A 20,869-nucleotide genomic window follows, 5' to 3' on the forward strand; every position below is an offset into this window, starting at 1 on the left:
GGGCCGCTGCGCGTCTACGAACCCGGGACGACCTTCGGGGTTGCTAGGAGAGCACACAGCAACAGCTCCGCAGAGTCCGGGTCCGAGGCCGTGCCGCCGCAGTCCCTCAGCTCCTGCCCACAGCTCCCCGTGAATGAAATTCCGTGACTTCGTCACCGGGATAAAATCTTCCTCCCGTGATTGGCCAGGGCTGGCGGAGACGTCTTGTGATTGTGAGAAATCTGAGGCGCCGGGCGAGGAGGACCTGCCCCCTGGCATCACCCTCAGCCTTGAACGTGATTTCTACCACCCGGGGGAGCCGGGCTTGAGAGTGTTGAAGCGGCGGCGCGACCGTCTGACGTTGCCGCTCCTAATTGGCCGGGAGCTGCGGCTGCAGTGCCGAAGCGTAACTGGCTGAGCGCGCCGCCTCGGAGATGAAGTGTACTGTGCTGATTGGCTCCGAGGCCCCGGCCGCGTGTGATGTCCCGGGTCGCGATTGGCTGTCGCCGCCGGGGGCTTCTCTCACCGGGACTCGGACTCCCGGGAAGTGGTCCCGGTGAAGGGGACGCGGCAGCTGTGTCCGCGGGCCGAGTGAGCGGGCCCCCGGCGTGAGGCGGCCCCCCAAGGCCGGGTGGGCCGGTGTCCAACGCGGCGGCGGAGGGAGCGGTGCCGAGAGCTCCGACCAGAGACCGGCATCGAGGAGCCATGGCCCCGCAGAACCTGGGCACCTTCTGCCTGTTGCTGCTGTACCTCCTCGGGGCCGTGATCGCCGGGTGAGGAACGGGCTCCGGGCGGGACGGAGTCAGGCTTTGCCGGCGAGAGGCGGCGGGAAGACCCCCGGGAGAGCAGAGAGGACCTCGCTGTGGGACAGCGATGGGGGTGGGAGGAGAGCTGCGGGTGACCCGGGCGAGCGGGCCTTCGAACCACAGGCCTACAGAGCTCAGTTGGCCCAGAGAAGTGGGAGTTGGATGCTGTGCCCGAGACAGGAGCTGGGAGTGGAGGAGCGGAGGGAGTTGAGGGAAAGAGGGGGTCGTGAGCGGATGTAGTGTCACGTGGTGCCGCGGTAAAAGGGGGCGCCGGGCCCCGCAGAGGGTAAGAGGATGGACGCTGCAGTGCTTGCTGAGCCTGCGAGGAACCAGGGGCAGGCGGGCATGGAAGTGACCGGGTGCTGATGCCAGACCAAGTGGGAAGAGCAGGTGGGAAAGCCATGCAGACAGGGGCTGGAGGAAATTGGGGTCAAGGTAGCAGAAAGAGCCTCTTAAAGAGCCCTTGCATTGAGTCCAAGCTGTCGTCGTGCCCGCTGTCTCTCCATGGTACATTCTTGGGAAGGTAACTTGTCTTATGAAGTTCCCCAACTAGTAGTAAAGTGGTATTCATTCTAGCCTCCCCTCTCACTCCATGAATTCCTTAACCCTAAAGGAACCCTGTAACTCCTCTCATGTTCCACATGAGAATAATCCCGAGCTGCCCCTCCGCGTAGAGTAGGAGCAGGTGAGCCCCGCAGGCTCCTCTCCGGCTTTCAGAGCTGTGGTCCCTACAGCCTGCTGGCCCAGGAAAGCAAGGAGTATACTCCTCGGTTTTTCTAGCAATTTACAGGTTGTTCTAAATGGGGTGGTACAGCCTAGCAGGACTGAGAATTTTTAAGCGCTTCTTACTCTCAAGATTTTTTTTTCCTGTGCATATACATTTAAACACTGTTTTTTTTTTTTTAACAGCTTGAATTTCTGATAATTAACGTCTAGATAATGCTATCCGATTATTTTCCTAGTATGTTTTAGTAATTCTTATTCTTAAGCAGCAAGTATCCTAAATTGTTTAATAAAGACATTAGTATAAATATTGTTAATACTGGAGCTTTCAATGTTGGTTGGTTGGTTGTAAACACATCTCTTAAGACCTGTAAGCTTTGGTTATTGGTAGCTTCTCTTAAGAACTACAATGTTGGGGCTGGGACGATGGGGCAACAAGCTGATTCTCCATCCTGTGACATCTGCACCCTGTAAGAGTCAGGTTCTACTCCTAGCTGCTTCACTTCCCTTCAGCTCTCTGCTTATAACCTGGGAAAGCAATGGAGGATGGCCTAAGTCCTTGGGCTCCTGCACCCCATGGGAGACCTGAAAGAAACTTCTGGCCCTTGGCTTCAGACCAGCTCAGCTCTGGCCATTGCTGCCATTTGGGGAGTGAACCAGCAGATGGGCAGTCCCTCTCAATCCCTATCATTCTCTCTGTAAAATCTGCATTTCCAATACAAAATAAAATCTTATTTTTAAATGAGCTAGAATGTTAACAGTGAGCTGTATCAACCATCCTTTTCCTGCATTTTTCCAGGCTATCACTTAACTATTTTATATCAAGTATTTTCTAAGTATACCTCACTCTTTATACACTTAGTCATTTTGGCATTAGCTTTATTTTTCCTTTTGATCTTATTTTTAAGAGGTATTAAGTATAGATTTTGAGATTGGAAGAAGAATGGCCTTAAGACTCAGAAACCCTTGTGGATGATGACTTTTAAAAACTAATGTGTAAAATAATTAAATTATTTTTCCCTGACCTGTGATCAAGAGTTTTAATGTTCTGTCATGTATCATTAGGATCTTGGTATCTTGATGCATTTTTCCTGATTCATGTTTAAATTACCTCTCTCTTTTTTTGTAGAGGATTGATTGGTTTATTTGAATGGCAGAGCGAGAAAGAGAGGGAGATCTTCATTTACTAGCTCACTTTCTAAATGGGCACAATAACCTGGACTGGTCAAACCGAAGCCAGGAGCCTGACGATTCATCTGGGTCTCCCATGTGGGTGCTCAGATATGGGATACCAGTGTTGCTCTTGGCAGCTTAACACACTGCACCAAAATGCTGGCCCCTAACATTGCTAGTAGGGAGTAGGCATTTGACTTAGTAGTTACAAAGCCCTCCTCTGTATGGTATTATTTGAGTCTAATGTCTGACTCCAGATAGCGGTTCCAAGATGAACCGTGGAAGGCAGTGGACAGTGGCCACAGCCCTGGCTCAGCTTCAGCTGTTGGCATGCATGTGAATGGAGATCCAGCAGATGGGAACACTTGCTCTCTTTTTCTGTCTCACGAGTAAATGTTTTAATTAAATCAGTGCAGTTACATTACTAAGTCAGTGTCTCTGTTGTGAATAATTTGGCATTCCTGATGAAGAATGCATTTTCAGAATAAATTCTCATGGCTCAAAAGATTAGAAGAAGGAGTTGACTCCTTTTGAGCATTTTTATTCATTTCATTTTTAAGATTTTTTTAATTGGAAGGTCAGATTTATAGAGAGAAGGAGAGACAGAGAAAAAGATCTGCCATCTGCTGGTTCACTCCCCAAGTAGATGTAATGGCTAATGCTGATCTAAAGCCAGGAGTCCAGAGCCTCTTCCAGGTCTCCCATGCGGGTGCAGGGTCCCAAGGCTTTGGACCATCATCGACTGCTTTCCCAGGCCACAAGCAGGGAGCTGGATGGGAAGTGGAGCAGCGGGGATATGAACCAGCACCCATATGGGATCCTGATGCAAGGTAAAGATTTTAGCCGCTAGGCTACTGCGCCAGGCCCCATTCATCTTTTCCATGAACCAGATGTGACCCCTGAAAGTTTATTCTGGTCTTAGTGTACCTTTGCATTACTATTTCTCATCAAGTTCCTCTTTCCAGTGGGTTTGATTCTAGACAGGCCTTAGCAAGGTGTTCCATAGATCTTGGTCTTTTCTCACAGTTCCTGCCATGTGCTTGCTGAGACAGAGGTTTCTAGGTAGACTTTAGCAGCTCTGTAGGGAAGGCTTGACATTGTGGACTCCACTATCCACAGAATACCTGTGTAACAAAGTATTCTCTTTCATGCCTCTCAGACGTGATTTTTATAAGATTTTGGGGGTACCTCGAAGTGCCTCAATAAAGGATATTAAGAAGGCCTACAGGAAACTAGCCCTGCAACTTCATCCTGATCGGAACCCTGATGATCCTCGAGCCCAGGAGAAGTTCCAAGATCTTGGTGCAGCCTATGAGGTAAGTTAGGAAGAAAGAGCAGTAAGACTACCTAACAGAAACACTCCCTTTGGGTCACTTCTGTTTCAACTTAGCAGATAAAAGTGATAATGGATTTCACATTCATGTTAGTAGATGCCATTCCCCACCTTTTTCATGTTAACGTTTACTTTAAAAAGGAGAATGATGTTTACAAAGAATGAATGATTGTAAGTAAAATGTAAGGATTAATAAGTAGATGAACTGATCAGTCTATCCACCAGTGCCTCTGGGATCCAGAGCCAGATAGAGAAACAAATCCTAAGTGAGAGCTGCAAAGGCCTGTGCTGTAAGGAACAGAAAGGGTGTGCGGGCAAGAGAAAGGCAGCACAGCACCAGGAATATCCTGTGGCCATTGGGAGCAATAGGGTTTGATAAGACTGTGCCCAGATAAAGCTTTTTAACCCATTTCAAGGGAGTAGAAGTACTCAACCTAAACCTGCATATGAGAAGAGGATCTGTAATCCTATACTTACAGCAGCACAATCTACAATAGCAAAGACATGGAAGCAATCCAGATGTGCATCCAAAGAGGAGTGGTTAAAGAAACTGTGGTACATCTACTCCATGGAATATTATTTAGCCATTAAAAAGAATGAAATTGGGCCCGGCGGTGTGGCCTAGCGGCTAAAGTCCTCGCCTTGAAAGCCCCGGGATCCCATATGGGCGCCGGTTCTTATCCCGGCAGCTCCACTTCCCATCCAGCTCCCTGCTTGTGGCCTGGGAAAGCAGTCGGGGACAGCCCAAAGCTTTGGGACCCTGCACCCGTGTGGGAGACCCGGAAGAGGTTCCAGGTTCCCAGCATCAGATTGGCGCGCTCCGGCCCGTTGTGGCTCACTTGGGGAGTGAAACGTTGGATGGAGGATCTTCCTCTCTGTCTCTCCTCCTCTCTGTATATCCGGCTTTCCAATAATAATAAAATCTTAAAAAAAAAAAAAAAAAAGAATGAAATTATAGCATTTGCAACTAGATGGTCCCAGCTAGTGAAATAAGTCAATCCCCAAAAGACAAATATCATATGTTCTCTCTAAGAAAAGGAAACCATCATGCAAATTAGAATGTATAGTGGTGTAGTGGAGACTACCATATCCAGATGCAACCAACATACATCCCTACTTCCAAACAAAAGATGGACTCCCAATGAAACTGTTGGACATATCTAGACAATGGGATGATGGACTGTCATTGTCTGTACCAGCAGTGTCCCGGCACACTTAAATAGCAGACTGATGGAATTGTAATTCCTTATGAAGAAATGTATTGTTGTGAAAATATGGGGAAAAAGAACTTACTCAACCCAGCCAGTTTTTGCTACCTACACATGCAAACTCTATATTACCAAATGTAACTTTTTTACAAGAAAAACCTAAAACTTTGATTAAAACTGCTTTTGATGTGTGGGGGGGGTGTTAGTGCTTCTTTGAAAAGCAGAGTGACAGAGTGAATAGAGACTAGTTCATTGCTCAGGTGGCCACAGTAACCACAACTCACAAGTAGTCTAAGTTGAAACCAGAAACCAGTTTCGCCACAGGTGGCGGGGACCCAGGTGCCTGGGCCATCATCTGTTGTTTTCCCAGGCACGTTAGCAGCGCTGGTTGGAAGTGAAGCAGCTGGGACTCAGACGGAGACTGTGTCATAGGATGGAGGTGTTGCAGATAGTGCCTTAACCTGCATGCCAACCCCTAATTTTTTTTGTTTGGTTTTTGGTTTTCTGTATGCAGATCAAACAAAATTCAGTTTATTTGAATTTTCCACCTCTAATCTAGAGGTCAAAACATTGTCATGTGTTTCATCTTACTTAATCTTCATTAGAACACTGAAGTATGGATGAAGTATGGAGGAGCTGGGCAAATCTTTATTCTCATTTTTTAAAAGACCACACCAAAAAAAAAAAAAAAAAAAAACAACTCCTAAAGTCATAAACTGAAGCTAAAACTCTTTGAATTCAAGTTTAAGTTGTTGTTGAGAAGGTTGAAAGCACATCCCCCTAAAACCTATTTTAGCAATACAAAGAACTCCAAAGGAAGGGAGCATGGTACTATGGAACAGCAGGTCAAGCTGCCCCTGCAATGCCAATGTTCTGACTTCTCCACTTCCCATCCAGATTCCTGTAATATACCTAGGAGACAGTAGAAGATGGCCCTGTTTCTTGGTCCCGTTACCTGTCTGGAAAGCTCAAATAAGCTTCCTCTCATGGCTTTAACTTGGCCAAGGCCTGGCTGCTGTGGCAGGTGGAAGGTCTTTCTCTTCTTTTTTTCTTTCTCTGTCTCTCTTTCTGCCACTCTGGCTTTCAAATAATTCAATAAACATTGTTTAAAAAAAAAAAAATAGGAAGGGATCCCAAAACCTTATAACACTGTTCACAGGCCACACAAGATTACTAACTTAAAAATTAGACTGCTATAGATTTTATTGAATGTTGAGTTCCAGCTGACAGAGTCAGACCTCATGGTGTCACAGGCCTTGTGCAGCCTGTGGGCTAGACATTCCCCACTACTGAGGAACCACTGAGCTGAAGCCGTGACGTAGAGCAGACAGGCCCTACTGCCGTCCTTCACACCCTTGGGGAGCAGTTAGGACAGTAGGCTTAACCTGGCAAGGGTTGATGGCCCTCGCAAGTTCTGCACACCGTTTGACTTCTTGCTGTTTATATGGATTCCATATTTCTTAACTCTGTTTCTCATCAGTTTTCTGTTTGCTAGGAGCCAAGTTCTCAGAAATATCTTGTAGGGAAGCTGAATCAGCTTGGTCTCTGAAGAATTTATCACGTTCTCTGTGTAGAGCATTGAGGAAGCTGCAACTCATTAACTAGCATTCTGGTCGCTAGTCCAGATTTTATTCTTTCCTTTGTATCATTCAAGCTTAATTGCCTGTAGCCTCAGATAAATGTGTGTTTACAAATCAGAATCCCAGGGCGGTGTGATGAGTCTCTGGGAATACACATTGGTTTTCTACGACTGATCTGGGGTTACTGGTGCCATTTTAATTGGTTAAGAATCTGCAAATTGTTAACTAAAGATGACTTTCTTTTTTCTATGGAAAAATAGTTTCTAAGGCCATAGAATAAAATTGCACTTCTGAAACAAAGTGAGGAGGGAGTGAACAATAAGTGACTTTAAGCATAATTTTGAGAAGGTTGTGACAGAAGCTGTTGATGTCCAAAAAGAAGCCAACTGAAAACTGGTCTTTCTTTCAAAATTTAAAAAAGATTTTTTTTTTTAAAGATTTTATTGTTATTGGAAAGCCGGATATACAGAGAGGAGGAGAGACAGAGAGAAAGATCTTCCGTCCGATGATTCACTCCCCAAGTGAGCCACAACGGGCCGGTGCGCGCCGATCCGATGCCGGGAACCAGGAACCTCTTCCAGGTCTCCCACGCGGGTGCAGGGTCCCAAAGCCTTGGGCCGTCCTCAACTGCTTTCCCAGGCTACAAGCAGGGAGCTGGATGGGAAGTGGAGCTGCCGGGATTAGAACCGGCGCCCATATGGGATCCCGGGGCTTTCAAGGCGAGGACTTTAGCCGCTAGGCCACGCCGCCGGGCCCAAAAGATTTTTTTTTTTAATAAACCCAGATACAGTGTTTGTTTCATTGCCAAAGCAAGATCAGAGAAATAAAGTGGAAATATTTGAACCCACATTGTATAATAATAAGAATTTGCTTGGGTTTTTGAAATTAACTGTACTCATTGTATCTCCCCCCAGTGCCTGTCTTCTTAGGACTTACCAAAACATTCTTTTTTCCCACCTGATCTCCTAGTGGCTTTAGTCAAGTACTGGTCGCCTCTAGAGCAGTCTATTGGTGTCTGCTTTCAAGAATAGTCATTCTCCTGTACACTGAATTTTTTATTTATCCTTGTAAATATTTCTTATCTTGATAGAAATTTTGTTCTGGCTCCTTAAACAGAGTTCAAGCCCTAGGCCAAAAATATTTTCTTTGATGCTATTCAAATCTTCCTCTCCTGTGAGTCAACAAGCCCTGTCTACCCCCATCCTTTCTCTACCTGGATGACCATGAATATAGATTTAGAATAGCTTTCTCTCTCTCTCTTTTTATATTTATTTATTTTTATTGGAAAGACAGATATACATAGAGGAGGAGAGACAGAGAGGAAGATCTTCTGTCCGATGATTCACTCCCCAAGTGACCTCAAAGGCTTGAGCTGCGCTGATCTAAAGCCAGGAGCCAGGAACTTCCTCCAGGTCTCCCACATGGGTACAGGGTCCCAAATCTTTGGGCCGTCCTTGACTGCTTTCCCAGGCCACAAGCTGGGAGCTGAATGGAAAGTGGGGCTGCCAGGATTAGAACTGGCGCCCATATGGTATCCTGGCGCGTTCAAGGCGAGGACTTTAGCCACTAGGCCACTCCGCCAGGCTTTAGAATAGCTTTCTCCTTTAGTCTTGTCTAGGTAAAATTTATAAAGAAAGGCTTAAAAATTTTTTCCAAAGGTATATATAATGTGCAAATTTTAGAGTATGGAAGCTTATTTTGTAACATAGAAAGAGCAGACTCTATGAGAAGGCTTAAAGCCACCAGTGAGAAATATAGTTTTCTAAAACTGCTTACTAAAACTTCAAAAATTCTTCTGAAGTAGTAAAATTATCCTTCAGCAACTTTCATTGAGGAGTGTTTCTTATTTTGTAGATTCAGACTTTGGACACTGAATTTAAGCACACACATGAAAAAAGCAGACAGCATTGTTTCAGAAACGGGTTTCTACCAATACCAAAATGAACATACAGAATGTAAACCTGTTCTGGAGGGCGACTGTCCTCTGATCCCCTTGATTGTCAGGCTCTGTCTGTGGGGGGTGGGCACAGGGTGCCCTGCTTTAAGATTGTCCTGATCTAATGCTTCTGTTACTGATGACAAGCTGTCACGGTCACATCCTGGTTAGTAGGTTAGATAATCTAGCACGGATCCACAAACTGGATTCAGACGACACCGGAAGTCGGTCTGGGGAATCCGTTCCCCCTGCTTCCATCCTGACTTTCACAGCCACATCTCTAATCTCAGACATGAGGTTTATGTGCCTTGGGGAGGTTTGATTACCATTAAGCTGAAAACATGTGCAATGTACAGCATATCAATACTTTGTTAGGGAAAATAACATGAAAAGAGGGCTTTATACCACGAATAGTGAGAACAGCATTTCCCTGACATGTTAGATACAGTACCAGAGTTTGGGGGGAAAAAAAAAACGAAAACATGCCATTTGAGTACATCTTTTTTTTTTTAAGATTTATTTATTTTTATTACAAAGTTAGATATACAGAGAGGAGGAGAGACAGAGAGGAAAATCTTCCCTCCGATGATTCACTCCCCAAGTGAGCCGCAACGGCTGGAGCTACGCTGATCCAAAAGCCGGGAACCAGGAACCTCTTCCGGGTCTCCCACGTGGGCAAGGGTCAAAAGGCTTTGGGCCATCCTCGACTGCCTTCCCAGGCCACAAGCAGGGAGCTGGATGGGAAGCAGGGCTGCCGGGATTAGAACCGGCAACCATATGGGATCCTGGCGTGTTCAAGGCGAGGACTTTAGCCGCTAGGCCATGCCACTGAGCCCCATTTGAGTGCATCTTAACTGAGCACTGGAACCTGATTATGGTTTGCTGGATTTTATCCCAGGTCCTGTCAGACAGTGAGAAGCGGAAGCAATATGACACCTATGGTGAAGAAGGCCTGAAAGATGGTCACCAGAGCTCCCATGGAGACATTTTTTCGCAGTAAGTAGTTTGCCCCTTTGCCAAGTATTGGTGTTTGAGAATGGATCATTTAGTGAGTATTTTAAAAAATAGTGCACTACACACTGAGTTATCATCTTGCTTGGGGGCATTCAGCATTTTAAGAAGCTTCATCAGAGAGATGGCACTGAAAAGCCAACCGTAACTTAAAGCAGCTCTCACAGTCCTGGGTGATGGCGCTAAAGCCAGTCCAGCCTCAGCTGCTTGCTATCACGGAATCTGCAAACACTAAGCCAAAAGTACTTTGATAACCAGAAAGAAAGAAAAAAGTTCCCTTTCCATTAGCCAGAACAGCCTTTTTCTTTTTTTTTTTTTTAAAAAAGATTTATTTATTTTTATCACAAAGTCAGATATACACGGAGGAAGATCTTCCGTCCGATGATTCACTCCCCAAGTGAGCGCAGTGGCCGGTGATGCTCCGATCCAAAAGCCGGGAACCAGGAACCTCCTCCGGGTCTCCCACGCGTTTGCAGGGTCCCAAAGCATTGGGCCGTCCTCGGCTGTTTTCTCAGGCCACAAGCAGGGAGTTGGATGGGAAGTGGAGCTGCCGGGACCAGAACCAGCGCCCATATGGGATCCTGGTCGCCCAAGGCAAGGACTTTAGCTGCTAGGCCACGCCGCTGGACCCAACAGCGGCCTTTTTCATCCTGTCAGAAGGGAATGCTCACGAGCACAAGCATCGAGGGAAGGAATTGCAGTAGAGTCGCTTCATCTGCTGGCATGTGCAGCTTTCCGAGGCCTGGTGCCTGGTGCCTGGTGCCTGGAATACTAAACTTCCCCAGGCACTTTTTGTGTGGTGGTGCCTGTACCAGGAGATCTTAATCTGGGGGTTCAGATCTGAAGTTTTACACAAAACTGCTTGAATCGCATTTTTATGGAGAGAAATTCCATTGCCTTCTTTAGATCCTCAAAGAGTTCTGTGAAACCTGCTCCAGAAGGAAGAAGAGTCACTGCTGTACACAGTGGTGTGTGGGGGAGACAGGGATGGTAGGACTTGCCAAGTTGTTTATACAGAAGTCAGATGGTTAGGCTGGTTTTTTTTCTCTAGCAGGACTAAGGGTTGTTGTGGCCTACCATGTAATTACCTGTTCTCCTTGGCTGTTCATGGTGATATCTAGGAATGCCAGAAAGAAAAAAAAAGCTGCTCCCACCACATCACCCTGTCTTCCCTCCTATTTTTTTCTTTAAGATTTATTTTATTTTTATTGGAAAGTCAGATATACAGAGAGGAGGAGAGACAGAAAGGAAGATCTTCTGTCCGATGATTCACTCCCCAAGCAACCACAACGGCCTGAGCTGCGCCAACCCGAAACCAGGAGTCAGGAACCTCCTCCAGGTCTCCCACATGGGTGCAGGGTCCCAAGGCTTTGGGCCATCCTTGACTGCTTTCCCAGGCCACAAGCAGGGAGCTGGATGGGCAGTGAAACTCCTGGGACTAGAACTGGCACCCATATGGGATCCCAGGGTGTGCAAGGCAAGGACTTTAACCACCAGACTACTGCACTAGGCTGAAGAGTAACAATTTTTAAACTTATCAGGAGACTAAAATTTTTTAATACTTAATACCAAAGAGTAGTTGCTACTTTCATCAAAGATAATTTCTTGAAAAAGCATGCTAAGTGAACATTAGTTATACATTCAAAATTATTGCTACTAACACCAACCGTGAACCATTAATTTTATATGAGTTTCTATGTACTATACTTGTTCTCAGTAGGTCCACTACGTCTAGATTGTCCTCAGTATCTAATCAATTAAGTTCCACATTGGATTTATGGACAGTAAATACTTTATTGTGTGTATGGGCCAGATTGTGTTAAAATGTGGTGTGTGTTGGGGGGGCGGGTAGAGAGCAATGTAGCTGATATTGTGTAGATTAAAAATTGCAATGTGTGATTCCAGTGCATTAAAAATGTCCCAAAAATCGTGCAGTATGTTGTTTGGAAACTATGGATGATTTAACAATGTGAAGAAATGTGAGGCATTTTGAGACACCTACTCTGACTGTCTTTCTTGATGGTTTTGTACTTGTCCGCAGCTTCTTTGGAGATTTTGGTTTCATGTTTGGAGGAACCCCTCGTCAACAAGACAGAAATATTCCAAGAGGAAGTGATATTATTGTAGATCTAGAAGTCACTTTGGAAGAAGTATATGCAGGAAACTTTGTGGAAGTAAGTTCATAATGACTTTGAATCTGAGAAGTTTCTGTGTACCTAAAAAGAATGGTCAGATGTCCAGAACTGAGATCATCATAATCCTTGGATCAGGATAAACCGATATTGTTCCATGAATTGCTGATCCAGCCCAAGAGCCCCCTACAGGCTGTTTCTCATTCCATTGCCTCCCCTCCTTTCTGACTTAACCACTATCCTGGCTTTTGGGTTGATTGTTCATTTGCCATCCTAAATTCTTTTATGTTTTCTGTGTATGTTTGAATACAGTAAGGTTTGGCTTTTTGCTTATAACAGTGGGCTATCATTTATTGTCCCCTGGGACTGTCTGTTATTGCTCTATTCCATTTTCCCTTTGTCTTCCTTACCTCATGTGTCGCCATGCTCGTTTAGGTTCTTGATCTGTTTTCTCTGATACATTTTCTTCAAACGTGTGCTCCCTGGTTTGTTGAGGAACAGGCACTTGCACGCCTCAGGTCTCTGTGGTTTCGGCCTCTGCACTCATCCCCTATGGACATCAACAGTTATCTGTCCCCGCAGAGCCTGTTGGGCTGAGCCTTTGCTCAGAGTGGTTTTGACTGTGTTTTGTTTGCTTTTATGATGTATTTTTTTGGTGTCTAGGGAGTTTTGTTTTCTGTAGAGTGGTGCCAACAGTACCTGTCCCTGAACAGTTCAAGAGAGGCCAATGTAAAACTTGACCTGCGTTTTGCCAGTGTCTTGTTACTTCTCCAGCGTTCAGGTGCCCAGGTTGTAATCACTGCCCTGCACACGCTGTTTCTGGGATGCTCTTGTGGCATCCATGTTACTGATCCCTGGGACCCATGTTTTCTTCCAGTTCTCCTAAGGTCTTACAGGAGCCAGCAGCCTAGGCCTGTGTGTCGTCTTGACAGGAAGCGTTTTCTTCTTAGTTGGGACCTTTTCTCTAGACATTTGAGAGAGAGAACTAGACAACGACGATGTGATTGGCTTGGAATACTGCGATTCAGGCTGCAGGGCAGGAAGAAGGGGCATCACATCTTGTTAGGCTGTCCACAAATCGAAGAGGTGATTTAGGTGGAAGTGCCATGAGCCTGATTCACTCCCATCTTCTGGACTCCTTGTTCTTCAGGTATCACTAGTACTTGGCATATAGAGTGGTGGATATTTGGCCAAGTGACAAGCCTTCATGCCCCAAGCTGCAGGACTTGACTGAGTCTCAGCTCTGTTCCCGTCCAGCTTCTTCCTGATGCAGACCCTGGGAGGCAGCGGTGGCGCTCTGCTCAGGAAGTTGAGTTCCTACCACCCACAGGAAAGGTCTGAATTCAGTTCCCAGCTCCTGGCTTTAGCTTGACCCAGTCCTGTCCATTGTTTGGAGTGAGCCAGTGGATGGGAACTTTCTTTTCCAGCATTGTCTTCCCTTCTTTTTCTGGCTGTTTGTGTCTCTGTCTGCCTCTCACTCAAAGACAAATATTACAAGCTCCTAGAAATTTAATTAAAAGATTAGTTTATTTTGGTACAAAATTCCTTTTTATTTTCATTTTATTTGAAAGGCAGAGAGGGAGCAAGAGAGAGATTTTCTTTCTTAAAGATTTATTTTTATTGGAAAGGCAGATTTACAGAAAGAAGGAGACATAGAAAAATCTTCCATCCATTGGTTCACTCCCCAAGTGGCTGAGATGATCCGAAGCAAGGAATTTCTTCCAGGTCTCCCACGTGGGTGCAGGGTCCCAAGGCTTTGGGCCATCCTTGACTGCTTTCCCAGGCCACAAGCAAGGAGTTGGAATAGAAGTGTAGCAGCTGGGACACAAACTGGTGCCCAAACAGGATCCTGGTATATGCAAGGCAAGAATTTAGCCACTAGGTTATCACATTGGGCCTGGTACAAAGTAATTTTTTTTTTAAGATTTTTATTTATTTTTATTGGAAAGGCAGATATACAGAGAGGAAGAGAGACAAAAAGGAATATTTTCCGTCCAATGGTTCACTCCCCAAGCGGCCACAACGGCTGGAGCTGAGCCAGTCCGAAGCCAGGAACCAGGAGCTTCTTCCAGGTCTCGCAGGCAGGTGCAGGGTCCCAAAGCTTTGGGCCATCCTTTACTGCTTTCCCAGGCCACAAGCAGGGAACTGGATGGGAAGTGGAGCTGCTGACCATATGGGATCCTGGCGCATTCAAGGCAAGGATTTAACCACTACACTATCGTGCTGGGCCCACAAAATATTTTTTGTTAATACTTATTTATTTTACTTGAAAGAACTATAGAAAAGAAAAGGGAAAGACAGAGAAGTCTCTTATCCATTGGTTCACTTACCAGTAGCCTCTGAGGCCAGAGCTGGGCTAGTCTGAAGGTGGGAGCCAAAAACTTCCTTTCAGGTATCGCACATGGGTGCAGGGACCCAAGGGCTTGAGGGCTTGAGCCACCACGTACTGCTTTCCCAGGCCATTATCAGAGAGCTGGATCAGAAGTGGGACAGCTGGGACATGAACCAGTGCTCTTATGGGGATGCCCACACCACAGGCAGAGGATTAACTGGCTATGCCACCACACTTGTCCCCAGTGCAAAATATTTTAAGGCCATCCATACAATAGATCTTAAAAAGTTTGTGGAGAATTTGTATTGTGAAAAAAGCTATGATTGAATTTGAAAATTTTTTTGCAGAAAAAAATGAATGACTTTTAATTCCATTTTTCCATGGGCTTTTAAAAATACCCAGGTATATTACTTTTTACAGTGAATGTGCCCCTAAAAAAAAAAGAAGGGGAAAAAAAGTCTTTTATAATCTAATCAAAATATAAGATGCAAATTTTAAAACAGACTACCCTAAGAGATGGGCTAGTATGATTAGAAGCATGTTCTTTTCAGTTAGTCTGCTTTGTTTTAGAATTATGGTCCTGCTGCTTGTTATGTGACCTTGAGCTTGTCACCTGCCTCTTAAGGTTGTGCCGTGACCACGCGGTGAATATATAAACATGTGAAAGTATTTAGAGCATTGTTTGGAGTAGTGGTCGCTCTTCAGTGTTTGCTCTGGTTTCTGTCATTGTTCTGATTCTGTTGACCAGGACTTTCATACACTGCTCGTCTATAAGGGACTCTCCTCCCATGCCTCGGTGTCATCATGCTGCATGTATGTTGTGACGAGGCATTTGGCTAATTGGGCAGGCGCATGTGGGAATGCCTTTGTTCATATGTATTAACTTCTCATGCCCAGAGGGCTCAGGCCGAGTACAACTGGCTGCAAGGCAGTGGCTGTGTGTCCTGCTATGAGTTCAAATGTCTGAATGGAGATAGGCCTGGAAGATGGCCTGGGATTGAGTTACTTGAAAACAAGGAGCCCTTTGCGTTAGGATTAGGTGGCCGCTGCATGCCAGCTTCTAAAGGCCGTGATTGGTTTTTTTTTTTTTTTTTTTTATAATCTATTTTATTGTGTTGTTGTTGACAATCTTTTCATAGTTAATTACAGTTAAAGAAAGAAAAAGAAAAAAAAGAAAAGAAAAAAAAAAAAAGAGGTTCAGGGGGATAGGGAAGTAAGGCCGTGATTGTTTTTCATGGATGAAGCTCACATTTCAGCAAAGATAGCATTTTTTTTTTAAAGATTTTATTTATTTTTATTGGAAAGGCAGATACACAGAGAGGAAGATCTTCCCTCTGATGGTTCACTCCCCAAGCAGCCGCAACAGCTGGAGCTGAGCCAATCCGAAGCCAGGAGCCAGGAGCTCTTCTGGGTCTCCCAGGCGGGTACAGGGCCCCAAGGCTTTGGGCCATCCTCGACTGCTTTCCCAGGCCATAAGCAGGGAGTTGGATGGGAAGCGAGGCTGCCGGGATTAGAACGAGTGCCCATATGGGATCCCGGCCCATATGGGATGCTGGTGCGTGCACAGCGAGGACTTTAACTGCTACACTATCATGCCGGGCCCAAAGATAGTATTTCTATAAACTACCTCAGCTCAGTGACTTATAAATGCTGATACCATCAACCCTTTCTTCTTTCTTACTCTCCTCTCCGTTTTTATTGCTAGAACTTGAGTCATTTCAGTGTGTTTTGTTTCTTTCCTACTTGGGGCGGGGCCCTGCTTGGCTGAGGCCACCGGGGTCAGTGGAGCTGATGTTGTTTATGCACTCCTCAGGTAGTTAGAAACAAGCCTGTGGCCAGGCAGGCTCCTGGCAAGCGGAAATGCAACTGTCGGCAAGAGATGCGGACCACCCAGCTGGGCCCAGGGCGCTTCCAGATGACCCAGGAGGTGGTCTGCGACGAGTGCCCCAATGTCAAGTAAGTGCAGCACCTTCATGGTTTCACCCGTGAGCACTTGCCCCATCCCCTTTGTCTAATGAGACGTCAGTGGTTCATACTCGGCTCTTCCTCCCTCCCCCCACCTGTTCTACCAAAGCATAGGACACAAAGGGACTTTTCTTTCCAGAATTATTTCTTCTAAATACTTGTATCATCTTTAACACTTCTGAAGTATTAAGCAGCGCACTTTATTTCTTAATCTACTTCATAAGTGTTAAGGTTTCATTTTCTTCGCACTTGGGATAGTAGAGCAATTTTATGTGTCTGTACCAGACTGTAGTTTGCCCTGAGTGTTGGCATTTGGAAGGTGTAAGTGGATGTCAGGTGGCCTTGTTGTGTAGTGGTACACTGTGGCCTACCAAGATCCTGATAGCATAGATAACACTTTATCTGTATCCTGGGTTTTCATTTGTTTCTTCATTTCTCATTTTAAAAATTCTCTCTGTCGTAGACTAGTGAATGAAGAACGAACTCTGGAAGTAGAGATAGAACCTGGAGTGAGAGATGGCATGGAATACCCCTTTATCGGAGAAGGTGGGATATTGATATTGTTCGTAACTTTCTGCTCTCCACCCAGGAATACTTCTCACCCCGTCTCATCCCATACCTTTATGGCCTCCGAGTACATGTGTGTCAGATTCCCAGCATGCCTCAGCCAGTTTGGAGCTGTGGGAAGCCTTTCCTGACCACCAGGGTTTATCACCTGAAGCAGAGTTACCGTCCACCTTTCAGATAGTATGACCAAGAGTTACTGTCAGGTAGCCCAGCGTTACTGTCAGGTAGGCCAGGTTTCATCAGGAATGCAAAGTGTCCGGACCTTTAGGGATTCATTTTTCCTTGACAGTGAAAGGAGATTTACTCTCAGATTTTACCACTGGTTTTAACTTTGAAACTCCTAAGTGCCGGTTTCGGTAGCACATGTACTTAATTTTAAACTCTAAAAGGAAAATAGCTTTCAGACTTCAAGTTTGGGACATCAGTGAATCATTGTTTGTTTGAGAAGTAGGTCAAGCTATTTATTACCGTGCCTGAGATACAAGTGATCTCATCTTTACTAATGATCTGACATTCTGTAGCCGGGCGGAGGCTCTTCCCTTCACAGATAAACCGGACAGTCAGTGCCCAGGTTGTGACCTCAGAGAAGGCTCTGAGCTGCCAAGCAGATCTGTGATGTTCAGCTTGCGAGACTTAACACTGTGCTGTCATTTGCTCTGACAGGCGAGCCACATGTGGATGGGGAGCCTGGAGACTTACGGTTCCGAATCAAGGTTGTCAAGTAAGTGACCTGGTTTTATGGGCTGCTCCTCGGCCTCTGCTTCCCAGAGGCATCTAATGGTAGAGCACATCCAGGCGTTCTGCCCTTAACAACTTTTTTTTTCTTAACTATTTGTAACTTTCAAGCAATACTGAAAATTTGGACTTGGAAACTCCAAGACTGAGCCCCGATTATTTGTTTATTTAGAACAAGTCCAAGAGATGTGACAAGGGGAAAAAAGGGTAAGACAAGTAAGAACTTATGAAAGAGAAACAAAAAATAATTCTGTTCAAGGGGAACTGAAACTGTAGCTGAGGTGCTGTGGCACCATGAAGAAAGAAAGCATTTTGTCATAGGACAGACCTTCTGCTGTAAGATATGCAACTCCTATGGAGAAAGATCTGTTCTTTCATGTTCTCTTTCAGCTCAGAGGACTACCCCAGCAATCATTCTGCCTGGGTCTCAGGCTTTTTTCTTTTTCTTTTTTTTTTTTTTTTTTTTTCTGATTTGTGTGTTTTATTTTTTTTTTTCTTCATTAATTACATTGTATTATGTGACACAGTTACATAGGTACTTGGGTTCTCCCCACCCCTCCCCAAACCCTCCCACCATGGTGGATTCCTCCACCTTATTGCATGAACACAGCTCAAGTTCAGTTGAGATTCCCCCATTGCAAGCGTATACCAAACATAGAGTCCAGCATCTTATTGTCCAGTCAAGTTCAACGGCTTCTTAGGTATACCCTCTCTGGTCTGAATCTCAGGCTTTCTTGCTTGTTCTCTCTTGTTAGCACTTTGGACGTCAGTGATTCCCCTGATGTCAAGATTCGTTGGAGCAGGGTTACCCCTAGAATGTGGGGAGACGCTCCTCACTGCCTGAGCTCTTTCCCTCCCCACAGTCTGTGGTCCCTGGGACTTTTCCCCCAGCCTTGCTTCCTGACCCTATCTGTCTTAACACTTCCCAAAGAAACTGGACCTTATGCTGTTCCCTCAGCAAGCTTGGTGCCTCCGCACAGCCTTGCCTCTGCAGAATTGCCTTATCCTAGACGCACATCATCTGCCTCTGCGCCTCTGGCCAGCTCAGAAACCACTCCAGACCCATTCCTGTTGCCCAGCTCCCTGGCACACCCAGCTACCACTGCTAGGTGTTTGTCTTTCTCTCTTTTCCACTATCCAGTTACACGCTGCAGTTTCTGATTGTAAGCTGCTTGACGGTCACATCTGATACATGACTTGGTCATCTTGGTTGGTAGATATTGCACAAAGGCACCTCCTCCAGTACATGCTTGTCCTTTGAAAGAGTGATGTTCTTCCTCCAGGATTTTTCAAACAATTTTTAACTGTTCCCAGAAAAAGATGGAAGTTAATAACTTTTACTTTGATCTGTTTTCAGGCATCCAATATTTGAAAGGAGAGGGGATGATTTGTACACAAATGTGACAGTCTCACTGGTTGAGTCTCTGGTTGGCTTTGAGATGGATATCACTCACTTGGATGGTCATAAGGTAAATGGACTGACCTGCCTGTTTTGTCTTTGTAAAGCCTCCACCTGGGTGGCCATCTCAATCGTTTAGAACCACAAGGAGCCCCCTTCACGAACTTGCCCTGCCTTCTCACCTTAGTCCCCAGCCGCTCGCAGGCAGTGGCAGCCACAGGCCTGCCAGCTACTCTTAAGTCACCGGCCTTTGGCAGTCTCATCCTTGCAGTTTCCACTGACAAGAACGTCACTCTTTTTCACTTACTCGTGTATTTGATTTTTCTTTTTAAAACCTTTTCTCTTTGACTCTCATTGTCTTGCTTCCCTTGCCCTCTCATTCTTTCTCTGCTGAGCTGTGACACTAGCCATGCACAAGCGCCCACCAGAAGCTGGGAAGCATACTCCAAGTGGACCAGTTCTCTTCTACTCCATTCTGTTCTGCTTTCCAGGTGCATATTTCCCGGGATAAGATCACCAGGCCAGGGGCCAAACTATGGAAGAAAGGGGAAGGGCTCCCCAACTTTGACAACAACAACATCAAGGGCTCTCTGATAATCACTTTTGATGTGGATTTCCCAAAAGAACAGTTAACAGAGGAAACAAGAGAAGGTATGGGGTATACCAAGTGTGTGTGTGTGAGAGAGAGAGAGAGAGAGAGAGAGAGAGAGCGCCAGCCATCAAAAAAACCAAACCCTTGAGTGACTTGAGACACTGACCATTAATACTAGAGGAACATTAGAATAGAAATAGACTTTGTAAAATCGTCTGTCACTGTGTGAAAAAGGCTGTGTAAGCTAGGCTTTGAAACCTGGGAAGTGGTAAGTTTTAATGGGAATGAGGCAGAACGGGCCAAGCTCAAAGGGAAGGGAGGCACACAGCAGTAGCCTACAGGAGTCACGTCTGTGAGGACTGGTTGATAAAAGCTCCCAACTAGGGAACTCATAGTGAAAAACTAACATGGTGATGGAGGTAAAAACCAAAAAGAGAACAAAGAAGGAACTGAAAACTTAGGTGATGAATTTTTTCCTGGTTTTCACAACGCTTTGTGGGTATGAAGGCCAGAGGGCAGAAGGAGACAAGCGATTGTCTGGGTCGCACATCTGAGTGTCGGGGGAGAGCCAGTGAAGTTGGATATTGCTAGTTGTGTAACTCAGCCCCGTGGTTGCCATGAGGTCATCTATGAGTCTTTTCATAAAGCACGCCCTACCAATGCCAGGGAAGCCACATTGTCACTAATGGGGTCATCTGTCCATTCTTTCTTCAGGTATCAAACAGCTACTAAAACAAGCATCAGTGCAGAAGGTATATAACGGACTCCAAGGATACTAAGAGTGAATAAAATTGGACTTTGTTAAAAACAAGTGAATCGGCGATATTTATTCTCTGCAGGGGGTTTTTTGTGTGTGTTTATTTTCAATATACAAGTCGTTTTTTTTTCCTAATAATCATCATGATTGCATAAGAGGGCATGAGAATCTGTCTGCATTCAGACAAGAGTGACCAGCAAATGGTTTACTAATACCTCTCCCTTTGGGGATTTCCTGTCTGGTGCTGCCGCCCGAGTTTCAAGAAGTAAAGCTGCAAGAGGACCCCAGAAGCAAAAGAAACACAGTCGAGAGGGCCGGAGTCCATTGTTAGCTATCTCACTGAAAATGCCAACTGGAGAAGTCTGTTTTTAAATACATTCGTTGTTATTTTTCTCTTGACTCCTGTTTTTTCTGCTGTGAGTTAGTTGGGTTTTCCTCCTCCTGGCAAGCAGGATGAAGGCACAGCATGCTAAAGAACGTCAGAGACCCAGCTCCGGCACAATAAACGCACACGGCACCTTCGAGAGAGGAGCCGGAGGAAACTGAGTACCACTGGCCAGGGCTGCGGCGTGTCAGGTAAAGCCACGCCTACAACACCAACATCCCATATGGGCACCGCTTTAATGTCCCTGCTGATGGTC

General features: G+C 45.6%; 1 protein-coding gene across 1 annotated transcript; it reads left to right on the forward strand.

Moving 5' to 3' along the window:
• Positions 1-273: 273 nt before the first annotated feature.
• On the forward strand, positions 274-20,627 carry DNAJB11 (DnaJ heat shock protein family (Hsp40) member B11). The gene is made up of 10 exons (XM_004591251.3): positions 274-752; positions 3,841-3,997; positions 9,637-9,734; positions 11,791-11,923; positions 16,027-16,169; positions 16,642-16,724; positions 17,409-17,466; positions 18,838-18,949; positions 19,371-19,530; positions 20,186-20,627. The coding sequence occupies exons 1-10, from the start codon at positions 685-687 to the stop codon at positions 20,248-20,250; spliced, it is 1,077 nt and encodes a 358-aa protein (XP_004591308.1). The 5' UTR covers positions 274-684; the 3' UTR covers positions 20,251-20,627.
• The last annotated feature ends 242 nt before the right edge of the window (positions 20,628-20,869 follow it).

This window comes from Ochotona princeps, chromosome 3, assembly GCF_030435755.1.
Source record: "Ochotona princeps isolate mOchPri1 chromosome 3, mOchPri1.hap1, whole genome shotgun sequence".
In the NCBI taxonomy this organism is placed as follows: domain Eukaryota; kingdom Metazoa; phylum Chordata; class Mammalia; order Lagomorpha; family Ochotonidae; genus Ochotona; species Ochotona princeps.

Coding starts and splice junctions, on each gene's coding strand:
- DNAJB11 (XM_004591251.3), top strand. CDS start 685: ATGGCCCCGCAGAACCTGGGCACCTTCTGCCTGTTGCTGCTGTACCTC. Junction 11,924..16,026: donor ATGCAGGAAACTTTGTGGAA/GTAAGTTCATAA, acceptor TGCACTCCTCAG/GTAGTTAGAAACAAGCCTGT. Junction 18,950..19,370: donor CTCACTTGGATGGTCATAAG/GTAAATGGACTG, acceptor TCTGCTTTCCAG/GTGCATATTTCCCGGGATAA.